Source organism: Natator depressus, chromosome 9, assembly GCF_965152275.1.
Source record: "Natator depressus isolate rNatDep1 chromosome 9, rNatDep2.hap1, whole genome shotgun sequence".
Lineage (NCBI taxonomy): Eukaryota > Metazoa > Chordata > Testudines > Cheloniidae > Natator > Natator depressus.
In genome coordinates, this window is record NC_134242.1 from 7,442,283 (window position 1) to 7,470,267 (window position 27,985).

At 46.2% G+C, this 27,985-nt stretch overlaps 1 protein-coding gene across 5 annotated transcripts; it reads right to left on the reverse strand.

Annotated features, from left to right (window-relative positions):
* Window positions 1–265: 265 nt before the first annotated feature.
* On the reverse strand, window positions 266–27,205 carry CAPN10 (calpain 10). 5 transcript variants are annotated; one of them, XM_074963419.1, is made up of 15 exons: window positions 27,130–27,205; window positions 24,812–24,888; window positions 24,522–24,723; window positions 22,417–22,548; window positions 21,950–22,146; window positions 18,631–18,848; window positions 18,098–18,239; window positions 15,704–15,870; window positions 12,538–12,821; window positions 10,324–10,526; window positions 8,372–8,424; window positions 8,169–8,254; window positions 7,349–7,545; window positions 6,863–6,908; window positions 266–1,113 (listed from the first exon to the last, which is right to left on the reverse strand). In XM_074963419.1, exons 3-15 carry the CDS (start codon window positions 24,663–24,665, stop codon window positions 1,084–1,086), a joined length of 1,899 nt encoding a protein of 632 aa, XP_074819520.1. In that variant the 5' UTR covers window positions 24,666–24,723; window positions 24,812–24,888; window positions 27,130–27,205; the 3' UTR covers window positions 266–1,083. The 5 variants fall into 5 exon arrangements, with proteins under 5 accessions (XP_074819520.1, XP_074819516.1, XP_074819518.1 ...); XM_074963415.1 differs by having other exon boundaries at window positions 267–1,113; window positions 8,169–8,424; XM_074963417.1 differs by having other exon boundaries at window positions 267–1,113; window positions 6,825–6,908; window positions 8,169–8,424.
* Window positions 27,206–27,985: the final 780 nt, after the last annotated feature.

Sequence of the window (27,985 nt, forward strand, 5' to 3'; positions counted from 1 at the left end):
TTCAGTTTCTGAAGTTCAATAGGGAAAAGCGTAAAAGATTCTGGAGTGAATTTTGACGCTGAAAGTATCATTGCGCATGTGAAGCTGCTGTAAAGTCAACATCAGAGGAGAACTGGGCCCTCTAGGTCTGCTTTTCAACTCCCACTTAACGGAAACCTGGAGACTGCAAAAAATTGCAAAGCTTGCCACAACACAACAAATAAAGCTTAAAGAAACACAAAGAGATTGAAACTATCAATGATATTAACAGAAGACCTTTTAAACTCTTTAACATCACCTTACATTTATTAAAGAAAATACAATATCTAAAAAACCCACACTTGAGTAAGAAATATTTTAACAGGAATTAAGAAAACAACATTCTGGTTACTAGTAACAAAAATACTGTCTTATATGGAGTTTCAAACCAACAGCTTTGCATAAGTTATTTTTCCTTCCCTTCCAGGTGTTCACATGGTGCAAGACAAACTCCCCTAAACTTATCTTTTCCAAAGTTACAGTTTCATGACAAATATTCATAGTAGCAGGGCCCATGATAAAGTGCTCAGTAATAAGACTGGCAGTGGTAGATATAGATCTGGTCTATACCTGTCCCAGTGTACTTTGTTGGATCCTAGTCTTTCCTTCCTGAAAAAGGGACTCCAGTTTCTTTCCCCTACACTCCTCCTTTTCTCCCCGGTCTCCTGAGGTTGTTCTGTAAACTTGGGTACTCTTCACCAAACGTTCTTTCATTATGTACACATAGGTCACATTTTTTTTCCTGTTTTAATTTTAAAACTACAGCTTGAGTTAAAACATGTGCACATATCCTTTGTCCATATTTTTGAAGAACTGAGGTATAGCATGAAGTTCATTTGTATGTTGCTGGTAGTAAAACATATGGAGGGGAAGAATGCTCATCAGGATGCATATGATAAAGGAGGTATCTTTTCAGAGAGGACGTCACCAGGCTGGAAGTCAGTCTGAATGGAAAACCACTGGGACCAGGGTATTTTCTGGTTAATTCACTTCAAATTGAAAATAGCCAGAGGTCAGGCTTTTCCAGTCTCTCTACTGTTACGATGTTGACGCGAGAATTCCAAATTACCTTTTCATCACAGCTGTAAAGGAGACCTGCAAAAAAGAGGCTGAATTGAAGCTATTTCATAGGTTAAAACCTGTAGTTTTGTAACATGTTAACAGTCTCAGGGTGAAAAAGATTGGCAGATATGCCTTAGTTAGACAGAGAAAAGGAAAATTCAGGAATTAAGGCCATGTATTATTACACATTCTCTTCCTGTTAATTGATACACTTAAATAGTCTCAAGGAAGTGATGCAAATCCCATAACTTCAGTAATCTGGAACTAGACTGGACAGAACCCTAGGAATATACAATACAGTATACCACTCGCACCCGCTCTACATCTCTCTCTCAGTGCCATTATCCACTTGTCCCAGTGCCCGAGACACACAACTACCTGAATGAAAAGCAAGTAGCGGGGCTGGTAGGAAAGGGGAAAGCACTGCATAGTCTCATGGTTCTAAGTGGACTCGTCACCACTCCTACTCAACCAAACAGCAGCTGTAACCAAAAGTGCTTCAATATTTGATTAACAGGGAGACTGCACCTTTTTCTTTGAGATATAGACCCAGCGCAGTCAGCCATGTTTCCATCTCCTTCAGGCTAAACTACTGCAGTGTACTGCACCTGGCATAGACCAGGACGGGCACACAGAAGCTTTAGTTGTTTTAATACACAGCAGCCCACTTCTATGTAAGGCAGACTAACAAAACCACATCACCAAAGTGGTCCATGCTCTCCACCGGTTCCCCTTCAAAAACCTGAACTGCTTCTAGGTTACAGTCTCTATAACCTTCACCCAGCTAGGATTTCTTAAAAACTCAGAGATTCTCTCTTTCTGTATCTTAGCTGCAATCAATGAGGAGATTGTGGCTGTCATCTCCAAACTGAAATTCTCAGGAGGTTTGAAGCAGGGTATTCTCAGGGGAGTGCCACTGGCACTTTACCCTACCACTGGACAGCAGGGTAGGCCCAAGTCTTACTACCCTTAGGGAATAGTGTAAAAATAATCTCACTAGATAGGCTGTTGTTACTGAAGGAGGGGCCTATCAACGTTTGCCCTAGAGACAGGCAAGAACCACATCTAAGAAAGAAATGAATAATGAACAAGGAATGGAAATAATGCTATTATTAATTAGGTGTTACAGCTCCTAGATTCTCAAGCAAGGACACCATTAGAAATGTACGTATATGTTTCCATCTCCAATTTCTGTGAAATAAAAGTCCAGACTTAGTTTGTTGTGCGGTTTTGAGGACAAAGTATAATCACTGGTCAACATAACCTAGAGCAGGAAAATTAGTAAGCCAACTGATACCTGGCGTGGTGATGTGGTTGTTTTTTTATTTGCTTGTTTATTCTGTGTGTAATAGGCCTCTTTCCCTCTGGGAGATTTTATCAGGTTGGTATTTGTCTTGCCTAATAAGTAAACAGTGTTATGAAGAACACCCTCTGATTTAAAATGCAAGTAAGATTTTATTTTAACACAGTCGCAAAAATAATATTTTTGGATCTTTTCCCCCCTAAAATAAAAATATCTTAAGTGTCAGGAACTCAGAACTCATGCCCAACCCTGCAACAACATTGTGCGCATGTGTAGTGGAGAAAAAAAATAATCAGTGAAACGTTAAACATGTTGCATTAACTTGACCAAAACAGCTCACAGCCCAATGTGAATTATCATTATAGCATATTGTGTGTACAAGCAAACACAAATGTAGACCTACTAAGGCATACAGGGCAATCATCTCCAGGTTTTCCCCACTCTTTTTTTCCCATATGATTAGTATTAATTTCTAAATATTTCAGTAGTGCCTAAAGACCCCAATACAGATCAGAGCCCATTGCGTGAGGAAAAGGACTGAATATATAAATAAAATGATTAGAGTGATGGAGACACAAAAGGAGAATACAGTTAAAAAAATACACACACACACACACACACACACACACTATTAATATAGCTAGGATTCACGATGTGACGGAGAGACTGCCGAGACTCATCAAGCCCTCGGATCGCTACCCCTTCCTGCTTCTCCACGTGGGCACCAATGATACTGCCAAGAATGACCTTGAGCGGATCACTGCGGACTACGTGGCTCTGGGAAGAAGGATAAAGGAGTTTGAGGCGCAAGTGGTCTTCTCGTCCATCCTCCCCGTGGAAGGAAAAGGCCTGGGTAGAGACCGTCGAATCGTGGAAGTCAACGAATGGCTACGCAGGTGGTGTCGGAGAGAAGGCTTTGGATTCTTTGACCATGGGATGGTGTTCCAAAAAGGAGGAGTGCTAGGCAGAGACGGGCTCCACCTAACGAAGAGAGGGAAGAGCATCTTCGCAAGCAGGCTGGCTACCCTAGTGAGGAGGGCTTTAAACTAGGTTCACCAGGGGAAGGAGACCAAAGCCCTCAGGTAAGTGGGGAAGTGGGATACCGGGAGGAAGCAGGAGCGCGTGAGAGGGCAGTGCTCCTGCCTCATACTGAGAAAGAGGGATGATCAGCAAGTTATCTCAAGTGCCTATACACAAATGCAAGAAGCCTGGGAAACAAGCAGGGAGAACTGGAAGTCCTGGCACAGTCAAGGAATTATGATGTGATTGGAACAACAGAGACTTGGTGGGATAACTCACATGACTGGAGTACTGTCATGGATGGATATAAACTGTTCAGGAAGGACAGGCAGGGCAGAAAAGGTGGGGGAGTTGCACTGTATGTAAGGGAGCAGTATGACTGCTCAGAGCTCAAGTATGAAACTGCAGAAAAACCTGAGCGTCTCTGGATTAAGTTTAGAAGTGTGAGCAACAAGGGTGATGTCGTGGTGGGAGTCTACTATAGACCACCGGACCAGGGGGATGAAGTGGATGAGGCTTTCTTCCGGCGACTCACAGAAGTTACTAGATTGCATTGCCCTGGTTCTCATGGGAGACTTCAATCACCCTGATATCTGCTGGGAGAGCAATACAGGGGTGCACAGACAATCCAATGGAAAATGGAAAGAGAGCAATACAGGGGTGCACAGACAATCCAATAGACAATGGAAAGGGTAGGGGACAATTTCCTGGTGCAAGTGCTGGAGGAACCAACTAGGGGCAGAGCTCTTCTTGACCTGCTGCTCACAAACCGGGAAGAATTAGTAGGGGAAGCTAAAGTGGATGGGAACCTGGGAGGCAGTGACCATGAGATGGTTGAGTTCAGGATCCTGACACAGGGAAGAAAGGAGAGCAGCAGAATACGGACCCTGGACTTCAGAAAAGCAGACTTTGACTCCCTCAGGGAACTGATGGGCAGGATCCCCTGGGAGAATAACATGAGGGGGAAAGGAGTCCAGGAGAGCTGGCTGTATTTTAAAGAATCTTTATTGACGTTACAGGGACAAACCATCCCGATGTGTAGAAAGAATAGTAAATATGGCAGGCGACCAGCTTGGCTTAACAGTGAAATCCTTGCTGATCTTGAACACAAAAAAGAAGCTTACAAGAAGTGGAAGATTGGCCAAATGACCAGGGAAGAGTATAAAAATATTGCTCGTGGATGCAGGAGTGAAATCAGGAAGGCCAGATCACACCTGCAGGTGCAGCTAGCAAGAGATGTTAACAGTAGCAAGAAGGGTTTCTTCAGGTATGTTAGCAACAAGAAGAAAGTCAAGGAAAGTGTGGGCCCCTTACTGAATGAGGGAGGCAACCTAATGACAGAGGATGTGGAAAAAGCTAATGTACTCAATGCTTTTTTTGCCTCTGTCTTCACGAACAAGGTCTGCTCCCAGACTGCTGCACTGGGCAGCACAGCATGGGGAGGAGGTGACCAGCCCTCTGTGGAGAAAGAAGTGGTTCGGGACTATTTAGAAAAGCTGGACGAGCACAAGTCCATGGGGCCGGATGCGTTGCATCCGAGAGTGCTAAAGGAGTTGGCGGATGTGATTGCAGAGCCATTGGCCATTATCTTTGAAAACTCATGGCGATCCGGGGAAGTCCCGGACGACTGGAAAAAGGCTAATGTAGTGCCCATCTTTAAAAAAGGGAAGGAGGAGGATCCTGGGAACTACAGGCCAGTCAGCCTCACCTCAGTCCCTGGAAAAATCATGGAGCAGGTCCTCAAGGAATCAATTCTGAAGCACTTAGAGGAGAGGAAACTGATCAGGAACAGTCAGCATGGATTCACCAAGGGCAAGTCATGCTTGACTAATTTAATTGCCTTCTATGATGAGATAACTGGCTCTGTGGATGAGGGGAAAGCGGTGAACGTGTTGTTCCTTGACTTTAGCAAAGCTTTTGACACGGTCTCCCACAGTATTCTTGCCAGCAAGTTAAAGAAGTATGGGCTGGATGAATGGACTATAAGGTGGACATAAAGTTGGCTAGATTGTTGGGCTCAACGGGTAGTGATCAACGGCTCCGTGCCTAGTTGGCAGCCGGTATCAAGTGGAGTGCCCCAAGGGTCGGTCCTCGGGCCGGTTTTGTTCAATATCTTCAGAAATGATCTGGAGGATGATGTGGATTGCACCCTCAGCAAGTTTGCAGATGACACTAAACTGGGAGGAGAGGTAGATATGCTGGAGGGTAGGGATAGGATACAGAGGGACCTAGACAAATTAGAGGATTGGGCTAAAAGAAATCTGATGAGGTTCAACAAGGACAAGTGCAGAGTCCTGCATTTAGGACGGAAGAACCCCATGCACCGCTACAGACTAGGGACCGAATGGCTCGTCAGCAGTTCTGCAGAAAAGGACCTAGGGGTTACAGTGGACGAGAAGCTGGATAGGAGTCAACAGTGTGCCCTTGTTGCCAAGGCCAATGGCATTTTGGGATGTATACGTAGGGGCATTGCCAGCAGACTGAGGGACGTGATCGTTCCCCTCTATTCAGCATTGGTGAGACCTCATCTGGAGTGTCCAGTTTTGTGCCCCACACTACAAGAAGGATGTGGAAAAACTGGAAAGAGTCCAGAGAAGGCCACCAAAAATGATTAGGGGTCTGGAGCACACGATTTATGAGGAGAGGCTGAGGGGACTGAGATTAAATTAGTCTGCAGAAGAGAAGAATGAGGGGGGATTTGATAGCTGCTTTCAACTACCTGAAAGGGGGTTCCAAAGGGGATGGATCTAGACTGTTCTCAGTGGCACCAGATGACAGCACAAGGAGTAATGGTCTCAAGTTGCAGTGGGGGAGGTTTAGGTTGGATATTAGGAAAAACTTTTTCACTAGGAGGGTGGTGAAACACTGGAATGCGTTACCTAGGGAGGTCGTGGAATCTCCTTCCTTAGATATTTTTAAGGTCAGGCTTGACAAAGCCCTGGCTGGGATGATTTAGTTGGGGACTGGTCCTGCTTTGAGCAGGGGGCTGGACTAGATGACCTCCTGAGGTCCCTTCCAACCCTGATATTCTATGATTCTATGAATATTAATATAGTTTAAAATGCAAATATAAGTGTTAATTATTGCCATAAGCCCATCACAGCTATTAGTCCACCAGCTTCTCACAGGCTTTACAGCAGAGGTGGGTATTGAGGATGGATTTGAAGGAGTCAGTATGGCTTTATAGATCATTTCAGAGAGGGGATTCCCTGTATATGAGGCAGCATGAGAGAAGACAAAGAGTTATAGTATAATTGCTACTTTGCAGACTGGAAAAACGAGAAGAGAGGTTCACTGATGTGCCCAAGAACAAACAGTTAGCAACGGAGTGGAATTAGAACTTTCAAATTCTTGTCTCCCAGTCCCTGGTACAAATCATTAGCTAATGCTTATGTGTTTGCCTCTCTGACTTCCAGTGTACCTCAATCTCAGTGCCACTGAAATTCAAATGCCACCTACTTCTTGCAATATTTGTCCAAGGGTCTCCTGGCTCTGAATGCGTTTCCTATTTGAAAAGGAAAGAAAAAATTACTTCAGTGCAAAGCATAAATAGTTTCCTACTGTCTCATCTCCCAGGGAACTCTACCTGTCTCTCTCAAAACCTAACCTCCCTACTTCCTGCAGACCTTCGATCAGAGCCTCCCACAGGCCTAACCTACTTCCTGTAGTTCCTCTTTCTGAGGCCCAATTGTTCATCAGGTTAACATCTGATCCCATTAATATCACCCCCCCAGATTGCGGGCTGGTAATTATGGCACAGATGGCGCCAGCCCTACTTCCCTTAAAGGGCCAGTCATCCCAGTTACCCTGTGGTAGTGGTACAAAGACGTTATAATAAATATGGAAACATTACTATTCTAAATTATTGTGTAGTGTTGTCCTATGCTCTGTTACATGTGAATTTAGAAACAGTGTAAACCCAAACAGATCCCTGTATATTTTTACCTGTCTATTTTGGTTGTTATGACCACTGTGAAATTGCCTTCAGTATTAGGCAAGTACGTTGAAGGTACAATTACATAATTCCCTGCAGAGAGTCTGCACAGTTGGCTCACTTCCTGTGAGTAGCAATGAGGTACACAGCTAACCAGCGGCTCCAAGTGCAGAAAAGAACAACTCTGTGGTTTCCAACTGTTAGGCACCTGAAGAGATTAAAATAATTTCAGATCTCACACCTTTAAAACAAATCAGTGCGGTCCACAAATAACCCACCCCTCCAAATACACGCCCTATTTCATAGAGTGATCACGGTTCGCTCAGGGTCACTTATCAGTTATCAGGGGGGGAAAAAAATTGTTAGGGGAGAAAGGCAGGAGAGAGTCAAGCCCAATTACCAAGCTTGGGTCTTAGTCACCAAGCATGCCCAACCATTTGCATCTGTATTAAAATGAAAAAAAAAATCCACTCATTTTAAAAAAAAGCGTATCATTTAATAAAGAGTTACCTGGCTATAGTCTTAGTGTTAAATAAAACCCTTCAAACATTCAGAAAAATCTATAAGTACTGGCTGCTGCATGACTTCTAAACCGGAATATGACAAGGGTTCAGTGGAACCAGAAATTTGGTTGCTGTGCTATCCACTCATGCATTGTTATACCTACTGTACCTGTGAACTAATACAGCTCAAATGTCTACTTGTATTGGCCCAAATATAATCATTTATAGGGTGCATTTCCATTCTCCAAGGTAAGAGGCACCTGAATAAGTGATGGATTTGTTTCATTTACAAAAATCAACTAATCTGACTGACTGGGGTAAATCATACCTGGAAGATATGAAACCCTATTGGACGACACTTGCTATCTTGACAGTGCTGGCGGAGGGTGACTTTCATGCTGCGCTCTTCTGTTCCTGCAGGGACGGAGAGGGGAAAGCAGGGATTGGTATGGAAGGAGTGGAAGTTCCTGCTACCTCCAGCACTTTGGCCGTTTTTCCAGCATCCCTGTAGCTGCACTGTCTCCCATTCACCTGGTGGGAGCTCTTCACAGAGGGCAGCATCAGTGGGTGGTGGTTTTATCTCACTATCAAATGTAAGAAAGAAAGGGAAAGTAGTGTACAAAAGGTGAAAGGTTTCCATGACTGCAATTCACCATCCTTAGTGCTCAGCTGTCAAAATATGGACAAATACTAGTAATGAAATAAGCGTCAAGAAATGCAAACTCTTACCAGTCAAGCATTCCCATTAACTGTTAATTCAATGCCAATCATTGCCACATATAAGTATAATTAAATGCAAAACCTGAACATTTGTGGAACAGAGAAAATAAATAAAGTAAAAATTAAGATCTCTACAGCACCTTGAATCTGGCCACATTGCACAATGTAAATTTAAAGTATAAACACATTAAAATATGTATTTAAGACATAGCAATAGAAAATACAATATGCTGCATTAGTTTATTGATTAAATTTATCTTTTGAATTTCCTAACATTGATGCATTTGGTTTCTTAACCTTACTGTTCCATGAATTTACATTTTTGCATTTTGCATTCCCTAGGGTCCCCCGCCCCCACAAATAGTGCAAGGAGGAAAAGAAAGGAATATGAAAACAATGTAGCTCTCTGAGGCCTTCCCCACCGCCCACAGAGCTCCAGGAAACATCTACCCTGGATGAAGTGAGCACATCACAGACCTGTGCAACATCCAAAATGTACTGATGCCTGCAGTAATTGTGCAGCAGTAACATTCTTGTATAAAACACACCATACCTTGTATGAAGTATATTCTCCACAATGTACACACCGCAAAGAACTACACCAGTTCACCTCTGAACAGTGTGCACTTCTTCCAGACACTGGGGCTCTCTTGGATCAAAAAAGGATTTAGATGGCCACCCCCCAGGTCCCTTGAGGTACTATAGCAGGGGTGGGGAATCTTTTTTCTATCAGGGACCACTGACCCACAGAAAAAATCAGTCAGGGGCCACACACAGCTCTGGGGTGGGAGCAGAGGCTCAAGCAAGTGGTCGCGGCTCTAGCCCCGTGCAGGGTGGGGGGTGGCACGAGGCTCGTGGCTTCCCCTAGGCTTTGGGATGGGGCCAGAAATGAGGGGGTTGGGTTGCGGGAGGGGGTGAGGGCTCTGGCTGGAGGGCTGAAGGGTTTGGGGTGCAGGAGGGGGCTCCGGGAGGGGCAAAGGGGTTTGAAGTGCAGGAGCGGGCTCAGGGCTGCGGCAGGGATTTAGGGCGTGGGCTCCGGGAGGGAGTTAGGGTGCGGGAGCAGGGCCTGACCTGGGGCAGAAGGTTGGCATGTAGGAGCGGGTTTGGGGTGTGGGCTCCAGTTGGGGGAGCGCTTACCTCAGGAGGCTCCTGGTTGGTGGCGCAGCAGGGCCAAAGCTGGCTCCCTGCCTACCCGGGCTCTGCACTGCTCCCGGAAGCAGCTGGCATGACCAGCCCCTAGGCAGAGGGGCCAGGCGGCTCAGTGCAGTGCACGCGACCAGCGCCCATTGGCCACAGTTCCTGGCCAATGGGAGCTGCGGAGCCAGCATTGGGGGCAGGGGCAGCATGCAGAGCTGCCCTGATCGCCCCTCCACCTAGGGGCCACAAGGACATGCCGGCGATCCGGCGCTCATGGCTTCAGCCCAGTGGGGGCGGGGGGCGCCAAGGCTCAGGGCTTTCGGCCCATGGCACGGAGACTTGCCGCAGGCCAGACGAAATGAAGCAGTGGGCTGAAAGTTACCCACCCCTGTACTATAGGAAGGACTTCAAGCATCTCCGAGACCCCATTCAAAGAGCCAGAAGAGGTGCCCATTATACAGCCACACTAATTACCTGAACTCAAAAGATTTAGCGCCTTCTTTACATGTACCTCTCCTAACCATAGTTCAGGTCACAGCAAGCCCTCGTAAAGGGCATAAGGCTTTACATAAACTGTCAACAGGGTTTTTGTGGGATTTGCTACTTCTCTTCCTTTTTGAACATACCTGAGGCAGATTCTTCCTGTTGAGAATACACGAAGCAGGAAGTCGCTCTCTGCATTCTTCAGAAAGGTGCTAGGGACAATAAGGTAATAACCAGGGGCAAGGTCACAGCGCAGATGTACTTCTCTGTCATAAGAATGACAAATGGTACCTACAACCGGAGGAGCAGAGAGGGTCTTTGGTAGGTTAAAGCGCCTCTTCTCCACCTAAAATAGACACATAATGTAGCATAGCATTGTAGGAAAGTTGATAAGATTATAGCAAAGTTAAATGGGGTCAAATATTCAGTCAACAAACCCCAAATCCATAGTACCACAAGTGTGTGCTTTGCCATCTGGCAGACCATGCAGGTATTATTTCCAAACCTGTCTCGAAGGGTCAGATTCAGGATCGCACTCATGAGGGTGAGCAATTCGGGGTGGGAAAATGAAAGCTGCTTCCCCCTTCTTGTGCCCTGGAGCAGTGCTGGACAGAATTTCACTGGGGACTGTAGTCCCTTCTCCCACATAGCCTCCCTGTGCGAGTTAATGCCAGTAAGTGGGCAAGAAAGGGTGAGATGAGTATAGGGAAATGGTCCACCATCTATGCATCAGCCAATGGAGCAGACCACACATATAGCACATTATACCATCTCAAAAGGTCACAGAACATTCCTCTGGCATATTTATCCTGGGTGTTCCCAGGAAGAATTCTGTCCCAGCTAGAATTGCTCTTGGGGGCATCAGTTACAAACCAGCCCCATGCAGAACCGAACCAGCATGCCTCAGGGCAGAATTTTGCCCAAAGGAAACACAAAATTCTGATACACTGTTGTGTTTTCATTCAGATTAGATTTACCCAGAAGCCAACATGGTCAGACCATAAACCATGGGAAGCTCTCATTTTTCATACAAAGTTCAGTGGTGCTGAACCTTGCTCATGTACAATAGCTACTTTTTCAAACAAATTCTTTTTTGGAAATCTCATGTAGTCTCAGGGCAGGTTAAAGCTCAGCACCTACCAGACTCTGAGCACATTTTGTAAAAGCGAGCAACTGTTATCAAAAAAAGTGAAAACAATTTGTTTTAATTTGCTCTCTTCAAAACAAAAAAAAGGAACAGGCTGGAGCAAACCAGGCCCAGACTGAAAACCTGTCTGCCACATTTCAGCTGAAATTAAACGTTTTCAGCGAAGGGCAAACATGTTAATTCTTTCACAGTATTTTAGGTACAACAAGTGTAACAGAGATCTGTGGGGAATGAAAGGAGATTAGGAGAAAAATACTGTTCATATTTTGAGTTAAAGCGTTTGGCCTGAGCATCAGTAAAATAAGCCTTCATCCACTACTAATTATGTTCTTGTTTACAAAAGTAATTAAGAAGAAAAAAGTTGTTAGAAGATATTTTCATAGTGCAAATTAAACTTGGAGGTGAAATTATATTAATGAACCCAGGGGCACTGATCACTGTGCAACTGCCAGCATAAACACACATTTCTGAAGTTTTTGAACACCTCGATGATAGCTTGAGTACGCAAAAATAGAGTTGCACAAAATTGTATCTACAAATGAGTAGAATTATTTTCAGTTGCACTAGGCATTTCTGAAATTAGTTTTTTTCCTATGCACATTGTGTTGTATTCTGGGTACACACATTATTAGACAGAGTTTAACAAACTAGAAAGAACCCAGAGAAAAGCAACAAAAACAAGTAGGGTGGTGAAAGGACTGACTTATGAGAAAAGTTTAACAGAGATTTTAAAAGATTAATACATATATAAGAGGTGATAATTAAGGGAGGGACATAACAGTATACAAACATGTGAAGGGTGTAGACACCAAAGCGAGAGAGGAACTTCTTAGGATAGTACAAGGGGGTTGAACTAAAAGAAAGGAGTTAACATTAAGAAAGGGAAAAATTATCAGGCAAATCTTTCTAATACTGCAATGTAACTGACTGTGTGAACAGTCTCCAAAGAGAAGTAGTGGAAGCTTCATTGCTTAGAATGTTTAAAAATAAACTGAATAAAGCCCTGGTATATGTACTATAGGCAACGATCCTTCAATGACCCTGTGAGATGGGAAGGCTCATCTAAAAGGTCTTTTATACCCCTGACTTCCATGAACAATGGACACATGGCATTGCAGTAACAAATGAATGACTATGTCAGATGCTCCTGTTTTTCTGGAAACTTTTCTTCTTGGCCCAACTAGAAGTTTGAAAAGTTACCCCCAATTACCTTCCAGACATGCAGTCCCACAGCCTGGTAATTCTGCCCTTGAATGCCTTCAGTCAGAGATGGACCTTTCTCTGTTAAGTGGGTCAGATTCTGAGTTCTTCCAGCCCAATCAGCACAGTACTTCCTGGGTTTCTGCAGAAGAGCAATGCACACCTCACTCTGCTCACATATCCTCAGCCAGAACTTGGGGTTCATAGGGAAGCTGTTGTTGTTACGGCAACCACCTGCAGACTGGCCTTTCACCCAGGATCCACAGAGATTCTGAGTATGACTCAGCACTTTCTCTAAGAAAAAAAACAGGTACCACACATCAGCAATTGGAAACAATTCATTTTTGTGGCTCAAGAGTCTCCAGACTGAAAGCAGCCCTGTGGCAGTGCCACTTTCTGTGAGCTAATGTTCACGGCCAAGATATCCCAAGAGGTATAAAATCCAAGTCAGAGTGGGACGCTGAAGAACTTTATCCTTAAAGATCATATGCAGACTATTTCTACAACTCTGAAACCTCAAATTTGTCTCCCAGTTGGAAGAGAACATTACAGGGCTCCCCAATAAAACTTTCTTCAGGAAACGACTAACTCCCACACCAAGGGGGCAAACATAGCAAACAATTCTTTAGTCTGAAAAAAAAAGGGGGGGGCATAAAAACTCCTGTGAAATCTCCTTCTTTCCTCCCAGCAGCAACAGACACAGGAAAGACCTACAGCAGGGATTGGCAACCTCTGGCATGTGGACCATCAGGGAAAGCCACTGGTGGGCTGGGACAGTTTGTTCACTTGCAGCATCCGCAGGTTTGGCCAATCGCAACTCCCACTGGCTGCGGTTCGCCATTCTAGGCCAATGGGGGCTGCGGGAAGTGGCGGCCAGCACATCCCTTGGCCCACACCGCTTCCAACAGCCCCCATTTGGCCTAGAACGGTGAACCGCAGCCAGTGGGAGCTGCGACAGGCCGAACCTGTGAACGCTGCAGGTGAACAAACCGTCCTGGCCCACCAGCGGCTTTCCCTGATGGGCCGCGTGCCAAAGGTTGCCGATCCTGGGCCTACAGGTTGGGAAGGAAGAGAGTAAAATACTGGTATTTCTGTTTTAAATATTTTGTGTCTAATACTGCAGCAAACGAGGACCATAAAATAACCTACACAGAGATCATCTCATCTGCAAACATGGGCTGATAAGAACTTTACAGCAAGCGTAGGTCAGAATTCCAATTCTCCATAGATCATCTTGAGATGGGATGAAGGAGTAACTGCGACACCTACACCTCTGGGGGTGTGGAGGAGCAGGAGGAGGAGAACTTGCTACACTACTTCATGTAGCAAACAATCTGTATTCCACAAAGCACCTACTTCACATTTAAACACGATTTAATACTTTGGTGAATAGGAATTTACTTACAAATATGTTTATGTGTTTTGCCAAATCAAGGCCAAAATGCCTCCTACTGGTCTTTCTCTGGAATAAGCACAGAATCATAGAAATGAAGGGCAGAAGAGACCTTGAGGAGTCATCAAGTCCAGCTTCCTACACTGAGGCAGGATTAAGGATATCTGGCTCCATTCCCCAGGTTTCTGTTCCTCTGGTGCTGTTCAGATGACCCAATTCAGAACCAGATTCTCCCCATGTGTGCCAGGGAAGGTGAGAGTTTGTAGATGGCATGAGCAACTTATCTCCCCAGGCCTCAGCTACTGCACTGTTCTCCAGACAACCTAGCTTGACAGCTTACACTTCTGTTTTACCCCTTCGCTGCCTGCAAGCTGGACTCCAGCTAGCACTCCCAAACCTCCTGATGTCTGGGCTGCATGGAATAGTGCATGGAGTATACACTGTAACCATAAGGGCTAGAAACATTTTTTTAAATGGATGAGATTTCAGAGCATAATTCTACAACAGGCAGGTCAGCTCTGCAGCAATCTCCACAGCCTCAAAGTACGTGAGTCCCTGAGCTTTGCATAAGCATTTTCACTTACAACTCTTAAAATTATTGGCAAATAAGGAAGAGGATTTTTCCAGTAAATCAGAGAAATGTAGAGAAAGAGAAAAGTTAATAATAAGTTTAATTTAATTACCCAGTAGACACCAGTTCTGTTCTCCAACCTCTCCCAGAGTATGCATTCAGGGCATACTCAATAAAATTTGGAAAACGTTTTGGAAACCACAAAGGTCTAGTGTAGAGGGGGGCAAACTACGGCCTGCGGGCCACATCCGGCCCGCAGGACCCTTCCCTGTGGCCCCCGAGCTCCTGCCAGGGAGTGGGGTCAGGACGGGCTGGCTCCTCTGCAAGCCTAACTACCCCGCGGCGTGGTGAGCGGGGTGGAGGCTAGCCCTTGGCCCCTCTCCTTCTGCTCCCCTGCCTCCCTCCCTTGCAGTCACAGTTACCTGGGCAGCGTGGCTGCAGCTCCAGTCGGGCAGCCCGACTATAGCACCGCCAGACCTGGTGCTCCAGGGCAGCACGGTCAGGGGGAGTTCAGGGGGGGAGGCAAGGAGCAGGGAGGGTTGCAGGGATCAAGGGGCCTCGGCCCACTGCTGGGGACAGGGGCAGAGCTAGCCAGGGGCCCCCTCCACCTCCAGCATGCTTGGCCCCTGTCCCCAGCAGCCAAGCCCAGACAGGGAGCGAGCCCTGCCCGACTGCCAGGGAGAGCAGCCAAACAAGCAGGGGAAACACACAGGGAAAAGGACCGAGCCCCCCTTCCCCCACTCCACAGGTAACGTGGGGCAGGGAGAGCAGGGAGGGTTGGATAGGGGCGGGGGTCCTGGGGGTGGTCAGGCGGTGGGGAGCAGGGGGGATTGGATAGGGTACGGGCATCTGGGGGGGGGAGGGTGGTCAGGGGGCAGAGAGCAGGGGTGTTTGGATAGGAGGCAGGAGTCCCAGGGGGCAGTCAGGGGTTGGGAGCAGGGGGGGTTGGATGAGGGTGGGAGTTCTCGGGGGCCTGAATGGGGGCAGAGGCCAGGCCACGCCTCACTGTTTGGGGAGGCATAGCCTCCCCCAGCCTTCCCTACCCTGTTATCCATACAAGTTCTGTACCCGATGTGGCCCTAGGGCCAAAAAGTTTGCCCACCCCTGATATAGTGCTAAACAAGTCTAATTTTGGCCCTTTTTAATTCAAATCAGACTTCCCCATTAAACTAATCTGATTTGTTACCAATAGTCCCTTCGTCCACATTGTACCTGTATAGAGGCTCTGAAGCTGTCCCTCTTCAGTGACTGGAAACCCAATGGTAATCTCATCAAACTCCTTGAAAAACTCCTCCTCCTCAACCCAGAATTCTCCTTCCTGGATCTGGGAAAGCAATTCTGAAGCAACTATTGGATCAAATTGGCTCCACCCTTGACCACTGCAAATAAATGCACAAAAGTCAATGTCTAGGCTCTTTGCTCACACTCCCAATAGAGTTCTACAAAAATCTTCTATAAAAATTGTTTCGTGAGGGAAAAAAAGATTTTTTCGTTTTGCTGTTGTGTTCATCCATACAACATTTCCTCTAGTTATTAATCAATTGGGACTGGAAACAGAAATTATAGATAGGCAATCTCCTTGCAGGAAGACCTAGAAACCAGCTACACCAGAGAGTAAGGGATTATGGAACATACTCCCAGGTAAAACAAATAGTTTATTTGCAATGAATACTGAACAATGTGCAAAGTATTTGTACCTTTGTTTATCGTTTAAAAAAAAAAAAAGCAGGTGTTAGAATTTGTGCATGATGGAAAGAGGAAGTGAAAAACACAACTCCAAAACACAAGAAAGTGGTTAAACAAATAAAATTAAATATGGCTGTTTTGGAAGGTTTTTCTGGTGCCACTTACTGAGCCCCTTACATCAGCGACACACCATTTCCATAGAGCAGTAGGGCAAGACCTTTTTAGCATGTTGGCTTCAAAGTTACTACAAGCTGAAGATGTGAGCCACAACTAATTATTTAGGGTCCTACTAATTGCTGGGCACCTTCAACTCCCATTAATTTTACTGAGACTGAAAAACATTCTGCACTTCACAGAACAGGGTACTACAGCTTTAAGTTCTTTGAGGCCAGGAGAGTGTGTCTTCCTTTATGTTTTATGCGGTGTCCAGCACAACACTAATTTTTAAATCAGCCTGTCTTTTTCTCTGTGCAGTGGTGTTGTAGCTGTGTTGGTCCCAGGATATTAGAGACAAGGTGGGTGAGGAAATATCTTCTACTGGACCAACTTCTGTTGGTGGGAGAGAAACTTTTGAGCTTACATAGAGCTCTTCTTCAGGTCTGGGAAATGTACTCAGACTACCACCTTTAAATACAAGGTAGAACAAGATGGAACAGATTGTTTAGCATAAATAGTTAATACATATTTCAAGGGACCAGTGGCCCGATAACATACCTTTCCTGTCACAAAAAGAAGAAAAAGAATCTGGGGGCAGGGAGTTAAGTGGATTACAGGCAACAACTATTTAGGTCAGTGGTTTTCAACCTATGGTCCGCGGACTATGTCTAAGGGGTCTACAAAAGGTGACTACGAAAATAAAGGTTTCAGAGTAGCAGCCGTGTTAGTCTGTATTCGCAAAAAGAAAAGGAGGACTTGTGGCACCTTAGAGACTAACAAATTTATTTGAGCATAAGCTTTCGTGAGCTATGCTCAAATAAATTTGTTAGTCTCTAAGGTGCCACAAGTACTCCTTTTCTTTTTATGAAAATAAAATTTCAGATCCAGAAAAGGCATTTTGTTTTTCTGATCAATCAAAAGTATGTAAATATCCCCACCTACAGATCAAAACCTGGAAGTGTTGTCATTACCATATAAGTCCACTGTCTAGCACCCTTTCTCATGCTGTGTCAAATGCCGTGCTGAGCATGTGCAACATGTATGGTTGAATTCTGTTCAGTCAGTTTTCAGTCTTCTAAGAGGTCTATGGGAGGGGTCCACAGACCACAGGTTGACTTTCCAAAGGAGTTCACAACTCCACTCAAAATACGTGTAGGGCTCCGCAAATTTAAAAACATTGAAAACCACTGACGTAGGTGAGATAAGACCACTACTATGCTCTCAGAAGAACTCATACAGAAATATGATAAAAGACGACAAGCCCCATATCACCTGTGGGTGAACACTTTTCACAAAGCGATCACTCTATATCTGACCTCTCTGTCCTCATCCTCAAAGGAAACCTGCACAATCCCTTCAAAAGATGAGCCTGGAGCTTAAATTCATACATTTTCTAGATACCAAAAATCACAGACTGAATTGACACTGCATTTATGGCTTATTACAACAATCTGTAACCCAATTAAATCCCCACCCCCAAAAAACACATTTCCTATCAATGTATCATGTATTTGGAAATCTGGATTGCCAGACCCAAAACCCCAAAAAATCAAGACCACAAGAACCATAATGTTGTATGCTGAACTCATAAAAAGGTTCTAAGAAATAAGGCTACCGTACTGTGCAACTCTCCTCTGTTGTAGCCTATTAGTAATACTACTCTGTAATATACACACACATTTTGTGCTCACACACAATAAATATCTTCATCTTTATGGTAGTACCTTAAAAAGAGAGAATTCTAAATGAAAACAAGCCACTTACCCTTCTCTCCAGCGTCCTTTCCAACACCGCCTCCCCCAAGGGTTTCGTATCCGTAGCAAGATGATTTCGTTGCCCGAGACTCTGGAGAGATGAAGCACATCTGAGACAATAAAGGCATGAAATTCTCCCAGTTCACTGGCACCTGTACAGGAAAGATAACCATCGTTAGGAGGTAGAAAACTACCCAACATTCTTTTTCAAGGCCAGAGGAAGTAAACTCTCTATCCCCTGTGAAGAAGATTCACTTTATACTGAAGAAAGTTGCTACAAGTCAACTGCTCTGCCTGTGAACACAACGGATGAACATGCAACCCACCCTGTACACAGAGATAGATAACTGCCTGGTTTATACATCTATGATTAGAAGAGTGAAGAGAAATGCTGATCACCAGAATCCCTAGAAACATGCTAGTTAGCTTTGAGTATCCATAGACCAGTGGTGCTGAAGCACTACTTTCCCTTACTTTTTCCCTTTTATGGGAAGAGAAAGACACACTTGCCATATTTAAGAATCTCTGGAATACTCATATTACCTTGCCTGGAGCTGAGGACTGAGCAACTTATCACACATTGTTCCTTCAGGTTCATCAGTCTCCTAAATACCATCTTCTCCAAAACTTTACCAGTCCTCTCTCTTTCCATGCTTCTTCCAGGGTCTTTTAGGATCCATCTCTCAGCTAGACCTCCAGTCAAGTCAACTAAAGCATCTGCCACCTGCCCTGCCCACAACTGCTCATAAGACCCATGCACCCTATAAAAACAAAAAAGAAACAGTGGCACATATTTCAAACTTAAATGAACATCATTTTGGCTTTACTTTAATCACACATATGTCCCCATTGGGAGCCCGATGTTAGTATGACAAAAGGTGCCACTGCAGCTATAGAATATTTAGGCCATCAGACACCTCATGTATTCAGCAAAGTATCTAGGTGACTGCTGGTGCCTCTGCTATGATTCTGTGACGTACCAGAGGACCTTGTCCAGATGGTGACAGGTTTGTATGACAGTTTCATGACAAGTGGACACACTTCGGTGTAACAGAGTGTTTTGAGGTGAAGGTTGGGCTCCACCAGGGATCAGTGCTTAAACTATTAGTATTCATAACTGTGATGGACTTCATAAGTAAGAAAATCCAAATAGGTGGTGGTCCAAAGTTTATGTATGGAGACCATATTGCACTCATGGCTGATAGTGCAGAAGATTTGGTCCAGGCAATTGATGCCTGGAACAGGAAACTAACAAATTATGGCCCCAAAATGACTAAAGAAAAGACTGAAGTCATGTGGGTAATTCACCCGGGACCAAAATAGATAAATATTAACATTGAGGGCCAGCAACTAAATCAGGTTTCTGCATTCAAGTACTTTGGTGGCTGGTTAGCAGCAAACAAAGTAGTCAACAGTGAACTGCGCGCGAGACAAAACTGGCAAAGATAGGTGGTGTGATTTATGACTACTTAAGAGACAACTATACAAAACTTTGGTAAGATCAGCTCTTCTCTACAGATCAGAGAAATGGGTGACCGAAGAGAAGCATTTGAGAAGACCTGAAGCCATTGAAATGAGATGTTTGAGGGCAGTGAAAGAGCTGACATTGCTGGAACACACGTGGAATGATGACATCAGGAGTGAGACTAAGGTCTGTGGTATCAGACAGAAGCTGCAGGAGAGGAAGCTGAGACGGTATGGGCATGTTTAAAGGATGGATAAGGGAGTCCAAACTAGTCACATTGAAATAAGATGCTATTGGGCTGTTCGGAATACAATCCTTTCCTGATAGTGCCTATCACCTCCAGAGAAAGGGAAGTGCCTAGAAAATGTAAAAGGAAACTTAGTTTGATAGCATCCTGTCTGGCAAGAACTCACTTATCAATAGATGGGATGTGAAATCCTCACGTCTGTATTGTTTTGTCATTATATTTCCCACTTTTCTATTGTTTGTCTGGTTCTGTGATTGTTTCTGTCTGCTGTATAATTAATTTTGCTGGGTGTAAACTAATTAAGGTGGTGGGATATAATTGGTTACATAATCATGTTACAATATGTTAGGATTGGTTAGTTAAATTTCAGGAAAATGATCGGTTAAGGTATAGCTAAGCAGAACTCAAGTTTTACTATATAGTCTGCAGTCAATCAGGAAGTGAGTGGGTGTTTGGGGTGGAAATGGGAACAGGGGTAGGGAAATTGGAATCATGTTTGGCTAAGGGCAGGAATGGGAACAGGGACACAGGTGTAAGGCTCTGTGGTGTCAGAGCTGGGAAGGGGGACACTAAGGAAGGAAACTGGAATCATGCTTGCTGGAAGTTCACCCCAATAAACATCAAATTGTTTGCAACTTTGGACTACAGGTATTGTTGCTCTCTGTTCATGTGAGAAGGCCCAGGGAAGTAAGTGGGTGAAGGAATAAGCTCCCTAACAGGAGACATTTGGGACTAGAGTTCACAGGCTGAGAACAAGAGGATGGCCAAGAAAACAGCCAATAGACGGTGTACAGGAGGATGAAGTAGATATGGAGTGAGCGTTGGACCAGCAAACCTGGAAACACTGATAGGCTACCTGACTCCAACTAGATGGGAAAAGGGAACGAAAAATAAGATATCACACTGCCTTATGGAAAGCTTGATACAATCCTTTCCTGTACAGAAACTGCTCACTGCTTGTCATTTGCATCTCATCTTTGAATTTTCATCACCCTTCATGAAGCACAATATAGCTAGTAATGTTTAAAAAATAACGTTTCTAACATACCTCCCCTTAATATATTCTTTGTTTGCTAAACACAGTCAAACTAGTTTTTTCTCCCAGCTGTTTCATTTTGTGGGGTCAGGGACGTTGTGTTATTATTTGCGGTAACTACAAAGCAGAGTGAATGAACACACTGAAAGAATACTAAGCCAGATTCATAAAATTTCTGTAAGAAATGGTCAAAACAACATTTGCCTGGCAAACCCACAGTAAGAAGAAAAGGTTAATGTGCCAAAAGGTGCCTTGACAGAAACATGTACCTTAACTTCAGCATATCTACTACTAGCTGAGTAACTTCACCTTAAAAGGTGTTTGTCCTCTGCTGGGGGCTAAACAAACCCTTCTCTAAGATCTTGTAACTGTTTGGTGTCCTTCTTATCCAGAGCATTTGGTCTCTGAACTGCTTTGGTGGTCTACACTGTATACTGGGCCGAGATCGTATTTTGGTGCTTGTTTTATAAAACAATGGCCCCACTGCCAGATATAAAACAAAACAACAACAACAAAAATATTCCAGGGTCCATAACTCCCGATAAAACCCAGCAAATGAGTGGCAAGTGATGGTTAGGCAGAAGTATGCAGGAAAGAAATATTCAGGGCCTGAGCCTCAACTAACATAAATTGGTGTAGCTTCATTATTTCAGTGGAGCAACATAGATTTTCAATAGCTGAAGATCTGACCATTGATGTCTATCTTAAAATCTTCTCAAATAATGCACCAGGGAAAACTTTATTTCAGTCTTACTAAGCTAGGTGATCTGCAGCTAGTAGCTAGCTGAGCATCACTGCAGTCTAGCAGCTGCTGTGTCATTATAAAACTCTTATTTTTTTCACAATTCCTTTCAGTAAGAAAATCTCACCTTGTATGAAGGCGGAAATGTATCTGGGTGATCCAGGATAAACACTGGACCTCTACAGAATCCAATATAGGAAAAACTCTGGAAACTATCAGTCTATATACAGGTTTCAGATATAAAGAGCTCAAGTCCTAGAGAGGGCTCTGGAAGCCCACATGGCATGAAATTCAATCAAACAAAGCACTATGTAGAATATGTGCTAGTCATTACTGCAATTTAAATCTCCTCCTCCAATGAAGTTCACTTACTTGGCATAGACCTTTTCCAGTAAGGGAAGCCAAAACACATCTTCTGTCTGACACTGGGAGAAGCAGAGTTTACCCCCAAGGCAAGGCAGGCGATCATCAATGGTTACCTCCACCCAATGTCCAAACTGCCAGACTTGACAAGTGAAACAGCCTGTGTACGTCTCATCTGTCCAGCTGGGCTGACCTGGAGGGATTACCTGGAAGAAGACAAGACAATATTAGCAAAATCAAGACAAACAGGGACTTTCTTTTGAAGAAACCACCACTTAAAACATGGTCAATTCCAGCTATTCTACATCACAGCATAGATAGAAATAATATGTCATAACATCAAAGAGTAAAGACAGAGCATCAGAGTACATCTTAGAAGTTTCACTGAGTTGGAAAAGACTAGGGGAAAAAAATATTAATGGAGCATACAGGAGAATCTGCTAGGACATGAAACATTACAAGAAGCTGTTCTATACCTTACTTAGCAGGTATTTACTCTTCTGCAAAGCAACACAGGCACACAGGAACCAACAATCTCCCAAAATCCCTTGCTTCACTTGCACCTCCTGTGGATTGTCTGAAAACAACTGAGGAGCAGAACAAATTTCCTAAAACAAAGCAAACGTTAAGGTTAAATCCTGTATGACAGTCTAAGCCAAACAAGCTATGTTTTGTGGGATCGGATGGCTCACAAGACAATTAACACAATAAGGGACCTTTCTTTCTTGTTTGAATACAGCACAGGTTACCACTAATTGAGAGTTGTTACAGTATGACTATTCAGTAGGTGACCTATGTGAAATAAGACTGGTGGATCTCAGTCCAGATCTTGGTAGATAGATTCCATCATCAATAATACATTACTATTGATAATCTCAGCAAAGAGACAAGAAGTGAATGAACAGAGAGAGAAATAACCCACTCCCTAGTAGTTGTGCAGGTCACAACTCACAAGCAAGGTTGAGGTACATTAGCAGGGCAGCATGAGATACAAGCTATGAGAGAATTCAACATCCCAGAACAAAAAAACCCCACCCTTGTCTGGCCAAGCAAAACTCAGTTTGCCATTGCTAAGCAAGCTATTGATCTAAACCGCAAAACACTTTTTCTTGTAAACTTTACAGCGGGCAGAAAACTGAATGAATTAGCCCTGAGCTGCTGCTTTGCTACTTTTCTCCTTGGCTAGCTGAGCCCCACACTTTACTCCGGGAAATATGCTTTTTAGTTATTTGTTTTACCATATGGTCTAGGAGCCCCCGTCATGGATCAGGATCCCATTGTGCTAGATGCTGTACAAGCAAAGATCAAAAAGGTAGTCCCTGCTGCAAAGAGCTTACACTCTAAATATACAAGAAACAACAGATGAATATAGAAGACATGAGACACAACAGGTAGTGATCTCAGCACACCAGCAGCTTGTCAGGTTTTTGTCAGCAAAGAAAAGTAATTAGATAGCTTTGCAGTATTTATGGTGTGCTCCTTCCAAGCATGGAGGCAAGCACAGGAGAAAGCATAAAGGTGCTAGTTTGAAAATTTAACAAATGGGCTATGGAGATTGGCATCAAGTTTTCAATACTGAATGAGAGATTATTGTGGGGGGATAGGGTGGTGATAGGGCATGAAGGCCTTCGAAACTGAAGACAAGTAACTTATGTTTGATGAGACAGAGAAGGGGAAGCTAGTGGAGGGATTCAAAGAGAAGGATGACATCGTCAAAGTGACAAACAAGAAGAATAATCTTTGCAGCAGTGTTCTGAATGGATACGGGCAGGGCAAGATAGCATTTGTCAAGGCCATAGAAAAGGATGTTGCTGTAATCAAGATGTGAGCTGATGAATGCCTGCATGAGAGTTCAGCTGTGTGGATGGACAGGAAAGACCGTATGTTTGAGATGTTGTACAGAAAGATTGGGCAAGATTTAGACATAGCCTTGACGTGAAGACCTACAGAGAGGCCTAACCTGAAGATGATACCCAAGTTATGGTCCCGAGTGACAGGCAGGATGGTGGTGATGTCCACACTGACTGAGAAAGGATGGGATGGGGGGGAAGACTAAGAGCTCTGTTTTAGCCATGTTGAGTTTGAACTGATGGCTAGACATCCACAAGGAGACTTCAGAGAGATAGGCCAAGATCTTAGTCTGGACAGAAGGGCACTGATCTGGAGTAGAGAGATATACCTGTGAGTCTTTAGCATAGAGATGGAGTTCAATTTGTGTTTGCAAATCAGATTATCTAGGGATAAAGTGTAGAGGAAGAAAAAAGGGGAAATTAAACAAAACTTTGTTTTTTAAGAAGGCCATCAAATTATCACATTCACCACTAGTGACAGATTCCTAAAGGGAAGAATCACAGATGTCAAACTTAGTCAGACTTGCTGGGTAAACACATTTGATACACAGAGTACTAAAGGCTCTCAATCAAAGTGGCCAAAGATACAGTTAGCCCAGCAACCATAGCACACTACTTTTGTCATTTTTGTATTTCAGAACCAGAAACAGTAACTGAACACTAAGTCATCCGCTTGTTAATGGAAAGTCAAATTTTGCTAAACCATTAAGCTATCCCATCTCAAAACTCACCTGAGGTCTCAGCCAGGAAATCTCCCCTCTGAATTGTGAGAGTGGGGTGGAACAGTTAAAAAAGAGGGAGCTGTCGCTTGCTGGAAATGTGGGGTCTTTGTAAAGATTTTCTTTTGTAGCTGACTGCACTCTGTCTCCCAGCATTTTCAACACAACTGAAGCTCTGTCGGCCACTCCAAGACTTTACGTCTCTAACTGAAATCTATAATATAAATTAAAATGAACCAGGAATCATAACTTTGGGAGTGGGTGAGTGAGGCTGATAAACTCATAAGTGAAAAGTCACTAACCGTTTCCACTTAATCGCTTGAACCATATTAGCTGAAATTTTATTCAAAATCAGTTGTTGGCCCTGAAGAATCCAATACTGCAAAAAAAGAACACATCAAACTGTCTGAGTAGTTATTACTCCTGAGGACATTCTGCGCCAAAAAATTAAAAATTCTGTGCACAGTATTTTAAAATTCTGCAAAATGTATTTGTCAATAAATAAATGCAGAAGCTCCAGCATGGCAGTGAGGAGCACAGGCCAGTGGCTGTATAAAGGTGGGAGATCACCCTACAGCCTCCCCACCCTCAGGACATGGACTCAGTGGTGAGGCTGCACCTGACCCTGACAGAGCACAAGGCCTGGGCCTACCCCAGAAACACCCTGGGGCCCTGCCCCTCTGTGCCAGGTGCCCAGGTGTGGGGCAGGCAGGCTCAACCAGGCACGATCCAAGTGTGGAGAGGCTCAGTGGGTAGTCTAGGTGTGGGGGGATCTGGATGCACAGAGGCTGGGGTGTAGGGGCAATGGGACTCTGCAGGGGCTTCCAGGTGAAAGTGGTTGGGCCTTAGTGGAGGGGTCTGGATATGGGGGTCTCAGCAGGGGGATCTGAGTGCTGGGGGAGTGGGGCTTGGTCTGGGTGCAGCTAGTTGGGAGTCAGTGGCCTGGGGGCTCATCAAGGTGGGGGTTTGAGTGCAGGGAGCTCAGTGGGGTTGGTCTGGGTGGAGTGGTGGGGGGCCGGAGGCAGCGGATCTGAGTGCAGGGGGATCCAAGTGCAGGGGTTGAGGTTCAGTGGGATGTGGTTCAGGTATGGAGGTTCTGGGTGTACGGGGTGAGGCTTGGCAGGGGTGTCTGAGTATGGGAGGTCCCGGGTATGGGTGTCTGGGGTTGGGAGGATGGGGGAGCAGCTCCCCATACAGTGACCTCTCCTCCAGCAGCTGAGGAACGATGGAGGCAGGAAGCAGGGGAGGATGCTGAGCTTTCTGGGGGTGGGTCTGACACAGCCCCAGCCACTCCTTGCAGGGGAAGAGGAAATTCCACCCTCTCCTTCCTCCAGCACAGCTGGGACTAGCAGCTGATCCCAACTCAGGGTAGGAGCCACTGGTTGGGGTGTCCCCAGCCCTGCGGTGATTTACCTCTCCACTGGCTGCTCCGGGTGCCTGAAACCATGTACCTGTGCAGCTGGGGAGTGGTGTGCTCTTGGAGCTTCCCTTTGCTTCCCTATCAGAAAGTCATTTTTCTGCAGGGAAGCAAAGAAATCTGGGGGGGAGACGACATGAATTCTGCGCACGCACAGCGGCGTAAAATTCCCCCAGGAGTAAGTTATCCCAGTGCAGCCTGACACCTTTGTTTCTTATAAGTAATCTCACCATTAAATGACAGGCCAGACAGAGAGAAGTATGACATCGAGGTAAACCTCAATGTGAGTAGACACCTGCTACTGCTCAGGATATTATCTCACAAAGTATTTGGAGCAATACCCACTCCCCTCTCAGTCATGCCCTGTTAATCCTCCTCTCTGCACATCCCTGGCCAGACGCCTCCCCAGAGTTTTTCTCCTAAAACTTCCAAGACCCTTCCCCAACAAACATGCCAACCCAGCCCCAACCTTCACAATCCCCCCTCAGACCAGTCCATCCACACACATTCTCCAGAGACCTGCCGGCCTAGTTTTTTCTTACCCAGCTTCCCTCACAACTGCCCTCCCAGACCCCTGCCCTCTCAGATCCTCCCCCCCCCACCCCTCTCAGAACCCTCCCTCTGTCCCTCCCACCCAGATTCTTCACCCCCCCAGTACTTGCCTAGACCCCTCCCCAAATCCCTCCCTCTTGCACACAGCCACTCCCGGACACCTGCCCCCGCGACCCCACAGCCGCTCCCGGACACCGGCCCCCGCGACCCCTCCCCCCCCCCAGCCGCTCCCGGACACCGGCCCCCGCGACCCCTCCACCCCCCCCAGCCGCTCCCGGACACCGGCCCCCGCGACCCCTCCACCCCCCCCAGCCGCTCCCGGACACCGGCCCCCGCGACCCCTCCACCCCCCCCAGCCGCTCCCGGACACCGGCCCGCGACCCCTCCCCCAGCCACTCCCGGACACCGGCCCCCCCACAGCCGCTCCCGGACACCGGCCCCCGCGACCCCTCCCCCCCCCCCACCCCACCCCACCCCACCCCACAGCCGCTCCCGGACACCGGCCCCCGCGACCCCTCCCCCCCGAGCCGCTCCCGGACACCTGCCCCCGCGACCCCTCCCCCCGCAAACCATTCACATCCCCTCCCTTCAGGGTTCCCGCCCCGGGCTCTCAGCTGCCATCCCGGGACCCACCCGCTGCCGACCCGTTACCTGGGCTACATTCCGCCCGCTCTCCCCGGGCCGGAGACAGCCGACTGGACCACCAGCCAACCAGGAGCCAGGATCGGAGCACGTGACAGCGTACGACCAATTATAACCCTCCAGGCGGGCGACTCCTGATCCTAGCACCCCAAGAGGGGGCCGGCTGACTACCGATCCCAGCATACGCTGCGGGGCAGAAAGACTACAGCCCCCAGCATGCATTGCCAGCGGGCTCGCTCGCTCCACCCCCTTCCGTCACGTGGGGTACGGGGGGTGGGGCTGAGGTCCAGGCCCTCTGCAGCTGCCTCGTGTGAAACGTGTCCAGCTCCTCCTGCAGGGAGCCCTTATGCGGGGGGGCGGGGGGCAGGGTCCTACAGCCTGGGCCTTGGGGAGGTTGGGGGAGGTTGGGGTCACCTTTGGACCCTGCGGGACAGATTCCAGATTGGCCAAGCAATACAGGCAGCCGACCTCCACGTGCGGGGGCCGCCCGACGACCTGCTTGTCAGTGCAGCCTCCGTGGGTCCAGGGCGGGCGCTGCCGGGGAGTGCCAGCTACCCAGACTTCACGGTGGCCTGCGGGGAGGGTGGCCAGCCGGCAACTGTGAAAAACCAGCGTAGGGTGGGGGGCAATCAGTGCCACTATGAGAAAAATCCCCACCTAGCGGGACTGTCCCTATAAAACCAGGACATCGGGTCACCCTACCTTCGGGCCCTTCGTTCGGCTGATGAAGCTGCTGTCGAGCGGCTCGGCCGGCACTGCAAACGCTCGAAGAAGGCGATGGCCCCATTGCTCAAAGGGGAGCCAGCTTGCGAGCCCAGAACACCAACCACTGCAGGGACCAGCTACTCTGAGTGCGACACCCCCC

What these genes read in the sequence shown, in the direction of transcription:
- CAPN10 (XM_074963415.1), bottom strand. Translation starts at nt 24,665, where the DNA reads ATGCTGGGAGACAGAGTGCAGTCAGCTACAAAAGAAAATCTTTACAAA. An exon ending in CTGGAAAAGGTCTATGCCAA is followed by an intron (nt 18,849 to 21,949) that starts GTAAGTGAACTT and finishes TTGTTTTTATAG; the next exon opens with GGTGCATGGGTCTTATGAGC. An exon ending in GCTTCAGAGCCTCTATACAG is followed by an intron (nt 12,822 to 15,703) that starts GTACAATGTGGA and finishes TTTTTTTCTTAG; the next exon opens with AGAAAGTGCTGAGTCATACT.